Source organism: Gadus macrocephalus, chromosome 7 (genome assembly GCF_031168955.1).
Source record: "Gadus macrocephalus chromosome 7, ASM3116895v1".
Taxonomy (NCBI): domain Eukaryota; kingdom Metazoa; phylum Chordata; class Actinopteri; order Gadiformes; family Gadidae; genus Gadus; species Gadus macrocephalus.
This window is the reverse complement of record NC_082388.1, coordinates 10,507,267-10,523,777: the sequence shown is the minus strand read 5'-3', so window position 1 is coordinate 10,523,777 and position 16,511 is coordinate 10,507,267. Positions and strand designations below refer to the sequence as shown.

Genomic DNA, 16,511 nt, shown 5'->3' with positions numbered 1-16,511 from the left:
ATGTTTGATGATATCGAGCATTCATGCTTTGAAATACTTAGATTACACTAAAAACAAGAGAGGCCCCCATAATTGAGATCAATTGATTTTATTTCTTTCAAACATTTCTGTGTTAAGACATTAATGAGTTCAACACAATCTTGAAAGTTCAGTCTATGAAATACAATCTTGAGTTAACCTTTCACAAGTAACACAGACACACAAACATACACACATACTATAACATTGCAAAGATGTAAAAAAAAAAGAAAGAAAGAAGAAAAGTAATAAAGATGACATTTTCCTGCGTCCTCCCTGACCGGCAGTCATCAGGAACAGCTGCGTTCGTGGTTTCAGAGTTAAACACAACTCAACGGAGAGGAGCGCTTCGTTTTAATATGCTGAAACGCGCTCTCTCTACAACTCTAAACCGCTCCCCGTGTTTCGACTCTCATACGTCATAAAGGCAACCTCTGCGATCTCCTTTGATAAAAGCAAAACCTAGAACAGGCATCCCAAATCGTTGAGTGATTGTATTATTGAGCGACGGACCATAATAATAAGCGATTTCTCGATATTAATAGCAAAACACAGTACAGAACGGACCTGCATACACACAGTCTGTCGAAGACCACCAGACACACACGATCCAGAGGGTAATACAGAGATGGACAGCCAAATTGGGATAAATATATATTTTAAAACACCACTAATATTGCTTTTTAAAATCCCTCTGTACCGCACCGCCCCACCTGCCATAGTGACTTCCCCTTCCTGGCCTTCAGATTAAGATAGGCATGGATCACAAACACTGTAGCATGATCATCTTGAAGCTTTGATGAGCCACGTGGGAAACCGCATTTTTTTGGAAGTTTCGGAAACGGAAAAACCGCATCGTATGGGATATGGAAGTTCTCAAAGACAGAATTCATTGGAATAGGCCTAGATGACACGTTGACGTCATTCAACAAAGTTTATAATGCAGTTGCAAGCTCGAACAGTAGAGGGCGACTATGTTGACGGTTTACATTTTAATGAAAGGCTTCTATAAAAAGTGACATCAAAACATGCAGACATTTCCACATTCAACCAAGTGGGCGTTTGAGATTTTTTTTTAATGAATTCAGAAAAAGCAATACAGATAATTTTTTATTATTACTATCGTAGCAAACCATCAGAATGATTCTAATTCAATGGCATTTTTTTTTTAGGTGAAATGTTTGATAAAAAAAAACATCTAATGACATTCTTATACTCAAACCCTGAATAATGACAAAAATTGAAAAGCACAAAGTCTTAACCTTATTTTTGTTAAGTCTGAACTTCATTCAAAGTACAACGTTGACCTCATTGAACACAAAGACATCACCAAAGTATCCTTGCCCAATGATAACAATAATCCACATGGCTTTGTGTCTTTGAAGGAATGAGTCTCACCATGACACCCAAGATCTGTTTACAGCCAATAAAAATCCAAGACACACGTCGTCTCTTCTCTGATTGGGTATAGTCCAATATAGCTTTGCTCCCACTGCTTTAGAATACATTGTGCTTGCATTGATATAACCACACATAGTTTTATACAAATACAAATCTGTTTCATATATGTATATCAGTTTTCCTTCTCTCGTTATATAGGCTAATTTACATATGCTTTAACAAAATAGTTTAGAATATATTAACGCAATTTTCCTAACTTATGATTAAACATCAACAATATAAAAGAATAACCATTGTCTTTGTTATACATCGAGACCAAGTATCTACAAAAAAATACGACATCCGATTTGTGCTCGATTTCTTTGAGCACAAAAACTAACCGACAATGTTTTCCATCTATGGCTTTTTTCTTCTGAACGTAAATTAACTTGTTTCACACCTTTCTGAAGAGCAATTAAACCGTCAGACAACCTTCACACAAATCCCCTATTTTAACTACATTTCATTTTTTACTTCTATGTATATATATATATATATTCAGGTATATTGTATTTATTGATTTGACTTTGTCAAACAATCTTAATTCCCTCTCTTTCTGTTCCTTGCTGTTCTTTTTAAGTGCACTTTACTAAGTACAGGACACCATTCCCACGAGCAGCCCTGTGTTCCGGGTGCATTCCCTCATCATGGCGCTCCTAGTAAGGGAAGGGGATAAAAAGTCTTCCTTACACCGCAGACCCCCACTCTTCCTAACTCCAAGGCACTGCTAAGACTGTAAACATGGCAGACGAGGATTAGAAATGAGGCTTGAATTAGGATTGCTTTAGGATTGCCGCTATGTAAATGCTAACTATGACGCTTGAACCGAAAGTCATGGCACATATTGGATATTAAGGACTGAAGCACATTCTGGAGCGGGGGTGCGTTACACCCCTTTGATTCAGCGGGTCATCGAAACATGAAAGCTTATTATTTTTTATATATATTTATATCTATATAGATATATATATATATGGTTTTAAAGTGAAAGTGCATTTCATTTACTTTTTTTGTAATATAAGCTATTTTAACCTCATTATCTTTCAACTTTGCCCTGAACACATGGAATATTATTGTTGACTACATCTCCTTGAACACCTCGCGGAGATTCCTTTCAGAAACGTAAAAGCTTGCACCTAATTTTCTGATAACGCACAACATTATTTCACGGGTGTATTCCTTGCAAAACAAATATATTTTCTTACATGCCATGGCAAGTATTTTCAAAGTGTTGAAAGGAATTCTAGTTTGTGATCAATAACATGAGTCTGTTTGTTGCCAGAATATAACCTACGCCTTTGGTGGCCCAGAAACTAATTGGTACCTCGATAACGGACAGTGTCATGGACTCAACCGCACCCGAGTCACACACACACACACACACACGTCTTGTTCTGGAGAGTTCCTCAAAGGAAAGTCTTCTGTCGCAGTATTACAAAGCCGGAGAAAACACAGGAGTATGAGAAATGTTACTCGTGATTACACTCATCTACTACTGCAACCCTCAACCAACACATACAAAATCCACGCTATCGACTTGATCTAAGGAAACTGAAACACGATATAGATTAGATCGTTGTAGAAATTTGTTAAAACAATTTTGAACCATAAAGTATCTCTCCGTCCCCAAAAGTCAGTTTGTCTCGCGCAGAGACGTCTCTTCTGTATTTTATGAAAGCGGTCGTTTCTTGTCAAGCAAAATAATCCACACCAATAGCATATATTGCATTATGATAGCAATATCATTACAGTAGATTAAAATGAAGAATATCAGTAGGCTAATACCAATACAGAATCACTACACATAAATATTCAATCATTGCAGGTATCCTTGTAAATCTACGACAACAAAAGAAAGTTTCGATACAATCCGGAGAATTCCAGGAAAGGACTTCAGCTCAAAACCCTACGTAAAGAAATCACAGCCAAACATAACGTCTCATTCTTTTGGAAATGCTAAACTACTCTTTAATCGTGTGTGAATATGGATGATTATTTTGATATTCATCTTTCAAGTGTGTGAGCTGAAGCATTCGGGGCTCCGCAGCAGCCAGCGTTTGAAAGATCGCCTTGTTTGCAATTCAGACTCAGAAAAGAGGTCAGTAAAAAGAAAAGAAAAGCCAAAACAGAACGCCCAACGGCTGGATATATTATCTGTCGACGTCAGATGACTTATTAACATCTCGGATACAGCAGGCTACTTGAAACTCCCCAGCTTGTAATATTTGTACTGATTTATTTCACTGAAGTCCCCCCCCCCCCCCAACCGTGCACTTGGGGGGGGGGGGGTTCAAACTACGGCCCGCTGCCCGGGCCAATCACTGTTCGGCTGCACGCGATACTTCCTGTTTTGGTTCCCTGTTAAAAACGTCGACTACGACAACGGTGTGCGAGCCACTCAGATCTCAAAAAGGAAACGTGTATTTACAATTTTAATCTCCACACATTCATATAAAGCCCCTCCCTTCAAAACACACAGCCACCGAGGAATGTCCTAACAGAACAAAAACTAATACAACTCAATAACGAGTGACTTCAAAAGAGAACCGAACAGAGGCGTCAGGAGAACTATTTACATGACTTGATTCCACATGGATGCTGGCCGGGGGCCACGTTTAATGGCCCCTAGTAGGGGCCTGATTCTCTTTCCGTCAAGGGTCTAGGGAGGGAGGTTGAAATGTATTTTTGAGAAGTTTTAAGCTCAATGTGTGTGTGTGTGTGTGTGTGTGTGTGTGTGTGTGTGTGTGTGTGTGTGTGTGTGTGTGTGTGTGTTAGGGAGGAGACGTTACACGAGGACGGGGTCTCGGCCCCCTTCGGCAGCTCCCCCCCTGGGGGGCCCCTTCACCAGTTCATGATGCAGTTCCTGTTGAGGGTCATGAAGTACACCTGGCTGCTGCCCCCCGACCGCACCGAGGCGAAGAACACCTGGAGGACGGGGACACACACACACACACACACACACACACACACACACACACACACACACACACACACACACACACACACACACACACACACACACACACACACACACACACACACACACACACACACACACACACACACACATTGACGATGCTCTGATGCTTAAAGGGTCGAGGTGACCTCATCTTTCAAACATGGCAAATGTTGTTGACAACACTCCCAAGAGATCGTATTCCCGAATTATAGAACAAATTGTCAAGTGGACAACGCGACCATGCATTTATAAAACACCCCCCCCTCCCCACCCCATACACACACACAAGCCCTTTGCTGAATACTTGATTCTGATTGGTCGATCACGGCATTCAGCGGTCCGTTATGTCCAGACCACCGCACACAACCGTTAACCGTCGACACGTCCAGTCGCAGAGCAGCCACCCTGGGTCACCCACCTTGTCGTTCCTCTCACACAGGAACTTGAGCCTCTGGGCCCTCTTGTGCATGAACACGCCGTCCAGGTGTCCCGTCTCCACCGAGCGGATCTCGATGGCCTTCTCCCCCCAGCCCATGATCTGGTTGGAGCAGATGTGGGCTGTGGGGCAGAGAGAGCAGGGGGCTCATCAGCACATCGTTAAAGATCCAATGTCATGCTTCTTATAGGGATAATAGTTATTAGTAATTAATAGTTAGAATAGCATTTGGGGGGGTACTACATTAATAGGGTTGCATGTCTGTATGTTAGAACTAGGGATCGACCGATACCGTTTTTTTTAGGGCCGATACCGATACCGATATTTTTTCATCAGCCTTAGCCGATACGCCGATACGCCGATACGGACTTTCTTGAGCCGTTTTTTTTTTTTTTTTTTTTTAAAGAAACATTTATTGAACTTCAATATAAAAAACAATATTTAACAAATAGTAAAAACAGGTGAAGTAGAACAAGTAGATGAACAATATTTAACAAATAGTAAAAACAGGTGAGGTAGAACAAGTAAGAACAAGTAGATGAACAATATTTAACAAATATTAAAAACAGGTGAGGTAGTAAAAAAAAGTAAAAAAATAAATAAAAAAAAATCGGCGAAAATCAGCCGCATATCGGCCGATACCGATACACGTAAAAAACGTGAATATCGGTCGATCCCTAGTTAGAACTACCCCTTATTATCCTCACACTGTTCATGTCTGCCTAAACCCTTATTGAGGGGCGATCTCGGTGGGCGCCAACACTCCCCCTGGCTCCGACTTAGATTAGCAGCCGTAAAACATGCACGTCGTCATATGACAGTCTAAAGCAAAGGGACCAGTCAAAAAAGCATGATATCACCCCTTTAAACACACAGATGCTTTCCATGTCTGGTCTGAATTGAAAGCCCCCCTTAGTGGTTGTCCCTTGTAAAGCCCTTATTCCAACTCCTGTGTTTACACGTTCTGTCTAATGTCTCCTATTGGGTACATCGTGTGTTCTGTACCCCCAAGATTCGGCTGAAAACAATCTTTGCATCAGTATGGTGTGTAAGACCAAGTAGTACTTAGTGTAATGTCAATTTGAGTGCGTGTCTTCATTTGCATGCCTTTGTCCCTTTCATTGGTCTAGATATGCATCCTTATATTGTGTACTTGTTACATTTTTTGTCTATTTTTGCGTTGTCTATTTGTGCCGTGTATTATAAGGCACAAATGATCTATTACATTATGAACATCATTTCTATGCGTCTACATGGTAGATGTTAGTGCACTATCCCGGTTGGGTTCCTAGGCCCTTGCACTGTGTAGTTTCTCGGTTTGCTAATACTACAGCGTGTGCCCATGCATCTGCTCTCAACAAGCCGTAGCAACGGCGGTGGGCATCCCTCCATGTTTATAGCCAGGCTATCCCTGGACGTGTGCAGATTATATCCCTGTAATCACACAGCATATTTCCATGGATTTGTCCTCCGTCTACACGCGTGCAACCACACAGCGTCTCGCCCTGCGTCCGTGCGGAGCGTGTGGAGGAGCGTACCGACGGAGGTGGGCATCTCGCCCCACTGCAGCACCACGTCCTTGATGATGCGTCCGTACGTGTTGACGTAGACGCCCTCGTCCTCGTAGCACAGCAGCATCTCCATGCCGTCAGAGCTGGGCAGGAACACGATGGCGTGGGGGGTCACCTGGCTCTGGATCTGTGGCGGGGCGGTCGCCAAGAGAGAGGAGGAGGAGGAGGAGGAGGAGGAGGAGGAGGACGTTTGAGACGAGAGCAGCCATCTAGAGCCTTTTCAGCTGGCAGAGCCGTAGAGGGGGAAGGTATTCATTCATTTGCAAATCAGACACGGCTGTTTAGGCTGCTGAGAAGGACGCTTTGTTATAATCCCTTTGCTGGCAGTTCAGGGTCTACTTTGAGTGCAGGTATTGTGATAAATAGATGCGAGCCTTGCTTTGTGACTTTGTCCAAGGAAAATCTAGCTTTGTATCCCAGAATAATATAGACAGTACATTTGGTGAAACTGAATGCTGTTTTAGTAATACAATGTGTTCTCAGTCTTGCCATCAGGCAGAGAGCGAAGTATGGCTCTAGGGCCCGAAGGCTCATGACTCCTGGTCTAGGTTCTAGCTCACCCACAGCGGGGCTAGCCGCTGGCCTCCCACTCACGTGCACAGGGATGTAGATGTCGTAGTTGTTCCCAGAGTCCACGTCGATGGCGTGGAAGCCGGCGCAGGACCCGTAGATGACCTTGAGCCGCTGGCCCTCCTCCACGGTCAGGTCCACCAGCAGGGGCCGGTGGGGGAGGTCCCCGAAGGACTGGGGAGCGGGGGCAGAGGTTAGCATCGTTAGCATCGTTAGCATCGCTTTCATTTTCTGCCTGGAAAGTGGATAGAAAAAATGACAGATAGGCCGACGAGAAAGAAAGCGAAAGAAAGAGCAAGAAAGGAAAGCGAAAGAAAGAGAGAGCAAGAAAGCAAGAAAGAAAGGAGAGAAGAGAAAGAAAAGAGATAAGAGATAAGGAGAGAGAGAAGCCGTGGGATGGGAAGTTCACCTTGAAGGCCATGAATTTGTGATAAGGCTTGGGCGCCCATGCGTACACCTCAACGGCGTTCTTCATGGCGATCACCAGGAACTTGATCCGCTCGTATTTCACTGGATAAAAACAACACAGGGAGGCGGTTTGGACACTAGGCCTCTTATTTCATCTATTATTCAGAGTGCTGGGCAGGGAGCGCATTCATGATCGTTTATCCGAGAGGGGGGTGGATCTGTCCCCAAGGGTCCCCAGGAGGTATACTATCCGTCCCAAGATCAAAACGCATCCATGGAAGCCATATCCATATCAGAAAGACTCGTTTAGCCATTCGTCTTATGATTAGCTGCAGATACACAACTGTTGAATCTCAATGTTTAGCCAACATAAAATAAACCTTTTGTGTCAGTGAACCAAAAATGTTTTGTTTTAACAACTTACTATGATCTCGAACATTGATCATAGATCGCTAAAATGTATTACGATAGCGTAATTGAGAAAAAGCCTCATTCTGTAAAATCTAAAGAAGATGTTCATGTTGTGCAGCTTAAAATGACAGCTAGACTATTAATAGTACCGTAGCGTGCATGCAGACCAATCGTTTGACGCAAATGCATCACAAGGGGAACACACCACGTGACATGCAGCACTACTGGAGGCGTGCTGACGGATAGCCCAGTGCAGAATGACAGCCTGCCCCATGCTGCCTTGTGTCAGAACGCCCAAGTAGGAAGAAACGTTCCCCTTACGGTTTAATCGCGCAAAGCACACCGCGCCACATACAACTACATTTGTTTGCTATTATTAGCACTAGGGTTTTCTGTTCTTTCTTTGAACACACAGTGTGAATATATATACGAAAAAAGGGACCTTAGTATACCGTAATATACGTTTCATAATAAAAGAAGAGAAATAACACGAGTAACTGAGTATTATTCACCATATACCAACCAGGTAGCTGCCATCATCCCCTTGGTGCCCTCTTGTGGCTTTTATTTTGAAAAGAACGCCCGCTCACCAACTTTGTAGTGCACACAGCCTTCCATCTCCCCCACGGTGGTCCAGCCCTGCTTCTTCTCCACCTCGGGGTCGTTGTGCAGGATCTTGTTCCTCAGCCAGGCCAGGTAGTACACGCGCACCTTGTTCTTCTTGCCTGGACAAGGGAGAGGAACATGCACAAAGGATCTTTAGGACGCTTGTTATGGTAGTGACAAAGACTTATACGCAGGTGTATATTGTGTGTACATTTGTATGTATATATTGTGTTTATATTATATTTCCCCCTTTTCCCCCCATGTTTATACATGGATTATATTATCTATTTATACTTTTATTTTTCTATGGCAGATTCCCTCAGGACTAATTAAGTTAATATATTAGACGGAGGTCTATTTATAGACTCCTTCTTGACTTAGCGGTGAGGTCTGAATTAGCATAAGAGCTAAAGGAACGGGCGGTGGTCCAGTGTGTTGGCAGGCAGGGGATAAACCAATGGACGCCCGCCAACATCAGCACAGGCGGACATTTTGAGGGCAGAGCTGTCCAGCCAACAGTGGAGGAGGAGCAGAGGAGGAGGAGAGGAAGAGTAGGAGGAGAAGTAATGGAGGAGTAGAGGCAGGGGAGGAGAAGTAGTGGAGGAGGAGAGGAAGAGGAGGAGAAGTAGTGGAGGAGTAGAGGCAGAGGAGGAGAAGTAGTGGAGGAGGAGAGGTAGTGGAGGAGTAGAGGCAGAGGAGGAGAAGTAGTGGAGGAGGAGAGGTAGTGGAGGAGTAGAGGCAGAGGAGGAGAAGTAGTGGAGGAGGAGAGGTAGTGGAGGAGTAGAGGCAGAGGAGGAGAAGTAGTGGAGGAGGAGAGGAAGAGGAGGAGAAGTAGTGGAGGAGTAGAGGAAGAGTAGGAGGAGAAGTAGTGGAAGAGGAAAGGAAGAGGAGGAGAAGTAGAGGCCGAAGAGGAGGAGGAGGAGTAGGGGAGAAGTAGTGGAGGACAAGAGGTAGGAGGAGGAGGAGGAGAGGCAGGGGAGGAAGAGGAGTGCAGAAGGTGGAGCAGGAGAAGAAAAGAGGTGCAGGAGGAGGAGGAGGAGGAGGAGGCGGAAGAAGAGCAGCAGTTGGGAGCAGCAGGAGCAGGTGGAGGTGCAGACCTGAAATGGTGATGAGCAGGTTGAGCCCCTCCAGGACGTCCATCTGCTGGAAGCGGCGGGAGTTGATCAGAGGGTAGACCTTCCCCTGGCCGCTGCGGTCCAGCAGCTTGAGGCCGTTCTCTGTGCCCACCAGCAGGTTCACACCTGGACACACACAGAGCATTAGAGTTTCCACTCGCTTCCCTGTTTGCATCCACGATACAGAGCAGCTGTACACCAGCAGATGGGACCTAAGCATTGTTAGTGGTGGCGATGGGCAAGTCGGTCTGTTATGATGAAGTGCAATGCTTCTCATCTAAAGGAATCATTAGCGATCGTTGTGAATGTCTGAAGACGTCCATTTGATTTGAACAGATCTTTATCACGGCCGTCTCAAAGGGAATCCTCATAGAGGACCGAGTAAGTAGCTCACGAGATGAAGTGAGATGTGTGAACCAGAAGGTTGCTAGTTCGATCCCCGGCTCGTCCTGGCTGAGCGTCGATGTGTCCCTGAGCAAGACGCTGCACCCTGACTGCCCTTGACGAGCTGGCTGTCGCCCCGCGTGTTTGACTCCGCCCTCGGTGTGTGAAGGTGTGTATATTAACCGTAAGTCACTCTGGATAAAAGCGTCAGCAAAATGCCCTGAATGCGGCGGAGGGGCAGTCTCTCACCCCACAGAGCGGCACAGAGGATCTCCGAGTTGAACCTCTTCTTGTACTTGCGGATCTCGGGCGTGTCGCTGTGGGGCCGCGTGTTGGTGGGGTTCACGTTCACCATGGATCCCTTCCTTACCTCCATCTTCAGCTGCTCGAACCTGGAGCCGATGCCTGCGGAACACGGAGCGGAGGAGAGAGACCCGACATGTTGAGGCCCACTCCTCTTGGACTTGCCTGTTTCCATAACGGTTTGGATCTCACTTGAATCTCTTTGCTGTTGTTGACTTCACTCATGAACTATAGCATACAATTGACCATACCAAGTCTCAGAATTCAATCATTTTACTCCCTCTCAGCTTGCTTGAGCACAATGGTTTCTTTGCCGTCTCTATTGAACGATGTTATAGAAATAAGTTGAGCCCAAAATACATTCAATGTGAACTATCCTTTATTAACCCATATTATTATTTTGGGAAAACCTCTGCCAATGACACATCAAGCACTCCCTGCCCCCGCTGACCCTACAGACTCATTGCCCTGGTGGCCATCTTGGTTTCCTCTTGATTCCATCGCCACCCAGCTAGCGCTCAGAACAAAGGTGGCAGCTAGGTGAACACAGCCCTATTGGTATTGCAAACGATGGTGGATGGAGGTGTGACAGCAGGTCTGGAGGACTCACTTCCCACAGAGACGGTGTCTCCGGTGCCCGAAGTGGACTGGTACATCCCCAGGTCCACAAAGGTCATGAAGGAGGACTTGCCCGAGGCCTTGACCAAGCCCCGGGACTGGTACTGGAGACACAAAGGAAATAAACAGTTGGCTTTAGTATAATTAAGTGGACCTGAGATCGTGGCACACTGCAGCAGCAGCAAGGCTACTTATGTTCGGATTAAAAGACAAAAACCTAAGAACAGCAAAGAAATGTACACAAACAATGAAAATAATTGGATTACGATTTCAGTAAATGTGTCTTTTTCGGGGTTCAACTTAAACTTACTTATAAGGTGAACAATTATCTTAAACCGTCTTAAAATGACATTTAACTGCCATGCATGGTGAATCACTCATTAATCTCTGGTAAGATTATTTTTTTAGATTTCCACTGAAGCTGAATTGTCGGCATCCTAACACAAGGTGGGGATGAGCACGGTGAACGTACGTCGTACACAGAGTCCTTCCCGGGGGAGGACTGGCCGGCAGAGTCGGTGGGCGAGTGGGAGGGCTGCACCACATCCGGCAGGTTGGTGTAGCCATTGTGGCTCCGCTTCTCCGGGGTCTGCGGGGGAATCAACACAGCGCTGTGCTTAATTTCACTGGAGCCATTTTGGATCTGCAGTGCCACGTACAGCCAAAGTGGTTTCAGGAGGAAGAATCTAGGATGTTGTGTTGAATATAAATAGGATGCGACTGCGATGGATTCTAATTTAACACACACACGCGCGCGCGTGTGTGTGTGTGCGTGTTTTAACTTTTGCCCAAAAATCGTATTCGAAGTTCGTTTTTTTATTAATATTTGAATATATTCGAATATTTATTAATAATATTTTGACCATTAAATGCCTTCAGTAAGACCTGGATTGGGCTTTGCAAGGTTTGTTTACTGCGTTGCTATGGTTACCGGTCTTGCGTGTTCAAACGGTTTATTGGGTTTCTAATAAATCGCCGTCTAATCAATACTTCATTCACTGCCTCTTCCGTGGTCATTACAATATTATGAATAGACTGCGTCGGGTTCTCCGACGTCTCTCCCTCTTGGCCTGCCCATAACAGGTTCGAATATTAAGGGCTGCCTAATATTCGTCGAATATTGATTTATTTTTTGATATTCTAATTCTATTCGAATAACGAAGTTCGGAGTTAAAGCCCTAGTGTGTGTGTGTGTGTGTGTGTGTGTGTGTGTGTGTGTGTGTGTGTGTGTGTGTGTGTGTGTGTGTGTGTGTGACTCACCCTCTGCACCAGCATGGTCTGGTCCCCGTAGCCCCCCGCCTGCTCCCCCTCTCCCCCTTCGCCCTCCTCTTCCTCCTCATCCTCCTCCTCGTGAACCACCATGGTGTTCACAGAGTCTGTGTCCCCGTCCCTGTGACTGGAGAGAGAGGCAGAGAGACATAGGGTTAGAGAGAACGAGAGAGGGGGTTAGAGAGGGGGGGGGGGAGGGAGAGAGGAGGTTAGAGAGAGGGGGAGGAGAGAGATGGGGTTGGAGGGAGAGATGGGGTTAGAGAGAGAGATGGGGTTAGAGGGGGGGAGAGAGAGAGATGGGGTTAGAAAGAGGGAGAGAGAGAGAGAGAGAGAGAGAGAGAGAGAGAGAGAGAGAGAGAGAGAGAGAGAGAGAGATGAGGTTAGAAAGAGGGAGAGGGAGAGAGAGAGAGAGAGAGAGAGAGAGAGAGAGAGAGAGAGAGAGAGAGAGAGAGGAGAGAGAGAGAGAGAGGAGAGAGAGAGATGAGGTTAGAAAGAGGAGAGGGAGAGAGAGAGAGAGAGAGAGAGAGAGAGAGAGAGGAGAGAGAGAGAGAGAGATGAGGTTAGAAAGAGGGAGAGAGAGAGAGAGAGAGAGAGAGAGAGAGAGAGAGAGAGAGAGAGAGAGAGAGAGATGAGGTTAGAAGAGGAGAGAGAGAGAGAGAGAGAGAGAGAGAGAGAGAGAGAGAGAGAGAGAGAGAGAGAGAGAGAGAGAGAGAGAGAGGAGAGAGAGAGGAGAGAGGAGAGAGAGAGAGAGAGAGAGAGAGAGAGAGAGGAGATGGGGTTGGAAAGGATAGCAGAGAGGGATGGTGTTAGAAAGTGAGGGAGGAGGAAAGAGGAAAGACGGATGAATAAAGAGGCAGCAAATGAAAGAGAAAGAGTCCAAAGCCTGCCAATAAAAAGAGTAAGAGAAGACCGTGGCTCTTCTACGGATGACCCAGATCGAGTGATTATGTTTGGCACAGTGTCGACACAAGAACGACGACAAAGTACAACCACATGTCCCCTCAAAACTCCCCAAATAATCATCGACAGTTCCCCCTCCTCCCCCTCCTCCCCCCTCACCGGTCAGTGGGGCTCTCCCCCTCCTCCCCTCTCACCGGTCAGTGGGGCTCTCCCCCTCTCCCCCTCCTCCCCCCTCACCGGTCAGTGGGGCTCTCCCCCTCCTCCCCTCCTCCCCCTCCTCACCGGTCAGTGGGGCTCTCCCCCTCCTCCCCTCCTCCCCTCCTCCCCCCTCACCGGTCAGTGGGGCTCTCCCCCTCTCCCCCTCCTCCCCCCTCACCGGTCAGTGGGGCTCTCCCCCTCTCCCCCTCCTCCCCCCTCACCGGGTCAGTGGGGCTCTCCCCCTCCTCCCCCCTCACCGGTCAGTGGGGCTCTCCCCCTCCTCCCCTCCTCACCGGGTCAGTGGGGCTCTCCCCCTCTCCCCCTCCTCCCCTCCTCCCCTCCTCCCCTCCTCACCGGTCAGTGGGGCTCTCCCCCTCCTCCCCTCCTCCCCCCCTCACCGGTCAGTGGGGCTCTCCCCCTCTCCCCCTCCTCCCCCCTCACCGGTCAGTGGGGCTCTCCCCCTCTCCCCCTCCTCCCCCCCTCACCGGTCAGTGGGCTCTCCCCCTCCTCGGCCCCCTCTCCGCTCTCGCTCTCCTCGCTGCTCTCGCTGCTGTCCGAGGACGACGAGTAGTCGTTGGCCTTGACGGGGGGCCGCGGCTGCTCCTCGGCCGCGCTCCTTCGCATACAGGCCCTGGTCCTGCACACACACACACACACACACCACACACACACACACACACACACACACACACACACACACACACACACACACACACACACACACCACACACACACACACACACACACACACACACACACACACGTTGGTGTGAAGGGTGTGTTGTGTTAAAAAAAAAAAAGAAGCAGTGGATTGGTAGAGGAGGTGTAAAAAAATATTTTTTTGATGGTCAGAGGTAAATAGAAAATCCACGATTTTTTCTACCACCTTGCTACCATTTATTTACTATAAGTATAGCCAAAGCACACACACAGCGAGGGCTGTTGGGGAGCGGGGACCATACACAGAACCCGCCGGCTGGCATGGCTGCGTATGTTTAGAAATGGGACAGGGCTCACTCAAATGGAACACGATAGGGTTGGTGCACCGAAGATATGGGAGTATCAGTGGAAACGCTTGCACAAGCCTGTGACTGGCCTACAGGGACACAAAGGCCACCATTAAGCTCTCTGTTGCTGCGCAGATAAAACAATAAAACTGCATTGGACTCCCTCGTCTGTTATCAAGTCCGAGTGTTGCAATACTCAAACAAAACCAACCACCACAACATCAAAACGGCAACCCGAACTTTAAAGTTTAAGTCTTTAAAGACTCAATATGCAAGATTGAGCCCCTCCCAGTTTGTTGCTCAGAGACCTTTCGATTTAAAAAGAGCTTGATAAAAGTGTTCTGTCCACTCCAACTGGAACCAGCGTATCTCGGCTGGCTGGGTGGCGGGAGAAGTCTAAAGAGTGACGACAGTATGATTGTTGGAAGGAAAGAGAGGGCCGAGCTGGCCAGAATTTAAATCCCAACATTCAAATCCCTATCAATCACCATGACTACAGATACGTCAAGGTCATTTAAGCGACGAGCCAGTTGAAATTGTATGCATTACAAACTTTAGAAAACACATGTAGGGCACAGATGCCTGGATGACTGTGAAATATTAAAAATATAGATTTATAAAATGGAATCATGGCAACCTATCGCCTTAGGTTCTCTGGTCAGGTTCTCACTTGTATTGTTTTTTTCCCCTTGGACTGAAACCCATCTTCAGCTCACTGCTACAGTCCCCTTTTGCCCCCATCAAACAGGATAATGAAGAAACGGCAGCTGTCCGCCCTGGACGATAAGCATGTGTGCACCCTGTATTGTATTACCAGATTGTACTATATATTTAAAGAGAAAGGTAGTGACTTGGTAGGGACGTTAAGTAAAGAGATCAGACGGGTGAACTGGGCCTGGAACAGCCAACAGAGATAGAGAGAAAGAGAGAGAGAAGGGTGACACTGACCTCTCCTATGGCTCGCTTGTAACTCTGAACATCAAAGGAAGCGAGGGATTAGGGCAAGGAAAAGGGGAGGAAGACGAGTGGAAAGGGAGGTGAAAATGGAGAGGTGGTGTGGCAGAACGCAAGGTGGAAAAGAGAGAGAGGCTTCGGTTAGTGAGAGAAAGAAGACTAAAGGAGATTTAGAGGCAGGAATACTAAAAGCTTAACGGTGTTCATATGTGGGACTTAGTTCGTAATTGGCTGTCCTTAGCGAGGTTACATAACGATCACAATTAAACAACGTGTCGGAAAGTGTTGGAAGTCATCGCAAAACTGGTTCTGCAAGAGGACATTTGTGGCAAACGGCATTTCACACACACACACACACACACACACACACACACACACACACACACACACACACACACACACACACACACACACACACACACACACACACACACACACACACACACACACACACACACACACACACACACTTACAGCGGGGCGACTGGGGCGAGAGGAGGTGCGAGACTCCCCCGCTTTGTGGCGTCCGTCGTGACAAAGAATGGGAGAGTCCATCTTAGAAGAACCTGGAGGGGGAAGGGTTCCATACTTCAGTTATACGGTCTACGGCTTAACGCTAGTCAGCCGTGTGCGTCTGAATGAATCATGATGATAAGGTGCCACCTACACCGGGTCTCAAACATTACAGGGTAGCCCTCGGTAAACACTAGTTTCATGTCAACAACCTCAGTGCTGTTGTTTACCGTTACTGCACACCCTATATTTTGTACCGGCCGTGTTTGTCTCCCAACTCTCATGCTTGTTGTCCATCTTATAGGTGCATGACAAACATTTAGTTCCCCTTCCAGGGATGAATACACTTTATCACGTCAACAGCACTTTCATACTCCCCAACCCTCTAGGACCAATGGCAGGGGTTGATCCTGAGAGATGGGTCCGCAGGTACTCACTGAGGATGCGGTGTCTCTCCAGCGAGCCGGTCTGGGGCAGGTTGGACACCAGGTTCATGCTGTCCCCTCTCTCCCAGCGATCGTTGCGGCTCAGGTCTGGGTTGCTATCAGGGAAGCGGGGGTGAGGGGGGTTATCTCATCCAATCGTCTCTCTTGTGTGGCATTTTGAATTGTCGATTGCATTACATATGTCAAATCGACCCAATTAACACACAGTAAGCTGCAAAAGGAGTCGTATCTTAAAGTCCAAGTGCTGTTGTGTACCTGGCTCTAACTGGATGCCGGATGCCAGAGGAGAGGTTTGCGTTGAGCGCTGCAGCGATGGACGCCGTTCTCTGTGGGATCTGAGGAGGAGCCACAGACTTTAAAAGGCGAACGAGCTTTACGCCACCGT

General features: G+C 47.0%; 1 protein-coding gene across 1 annotated transcript in view; it reads right to left on the bottom strand.

The window, feature by feature from the left end:
• Positions 1–72: 72 nt before the first annotated feature.
• mink1 (misshapen-like kinase 1) overlaps positions 73–16,511 on the bottom strand; it is a 35,657-nt gene continuing 19,218 nt past the window's right edge. Inside the window, 18 exon segments of the mRNA XM_060056614.1 lie at positions 73–4,383; positions 4,836–4,975; positions 6,392–6,551; positions 7,019–7,168; positions 7,404–7,504; positions 8,404–8,538; positions 9,517–9,660; positions 10,168–10,323; positions 10,832–10,943; positions 11,312–11,428; positions 12,100–12,235; positions 13,464–13,489; positions 13,717–13,815; positions 13,817–13,843; positions 15,162–15,185; positions 15,642–15,733; positions 16,118–16,221; positions 16,382–16,461. Coding sequence (XP_059912597.1) covers positions 4,300–4,383; positions 4,836–4,975; positions 6,392–6,551; positions 7,019–7,168; positions 7,404–7,504; positions 8,404–8,538; positions 9,517–9,660; positions 10,168–10,323; positions 10,832–10,943; positions 11,312–11,428; positions 12,100–12,235; positions 13,464–13,489; positions 13,717–13,815; positions 13,817–13,843; positions 15,162–15,185; positions 15,642–15,733; positions 16,118–16,221; positions 16,382–16,461 — 1,887 coding nt within the window. The 3' untranslated portion in view covers positions 73–4,299.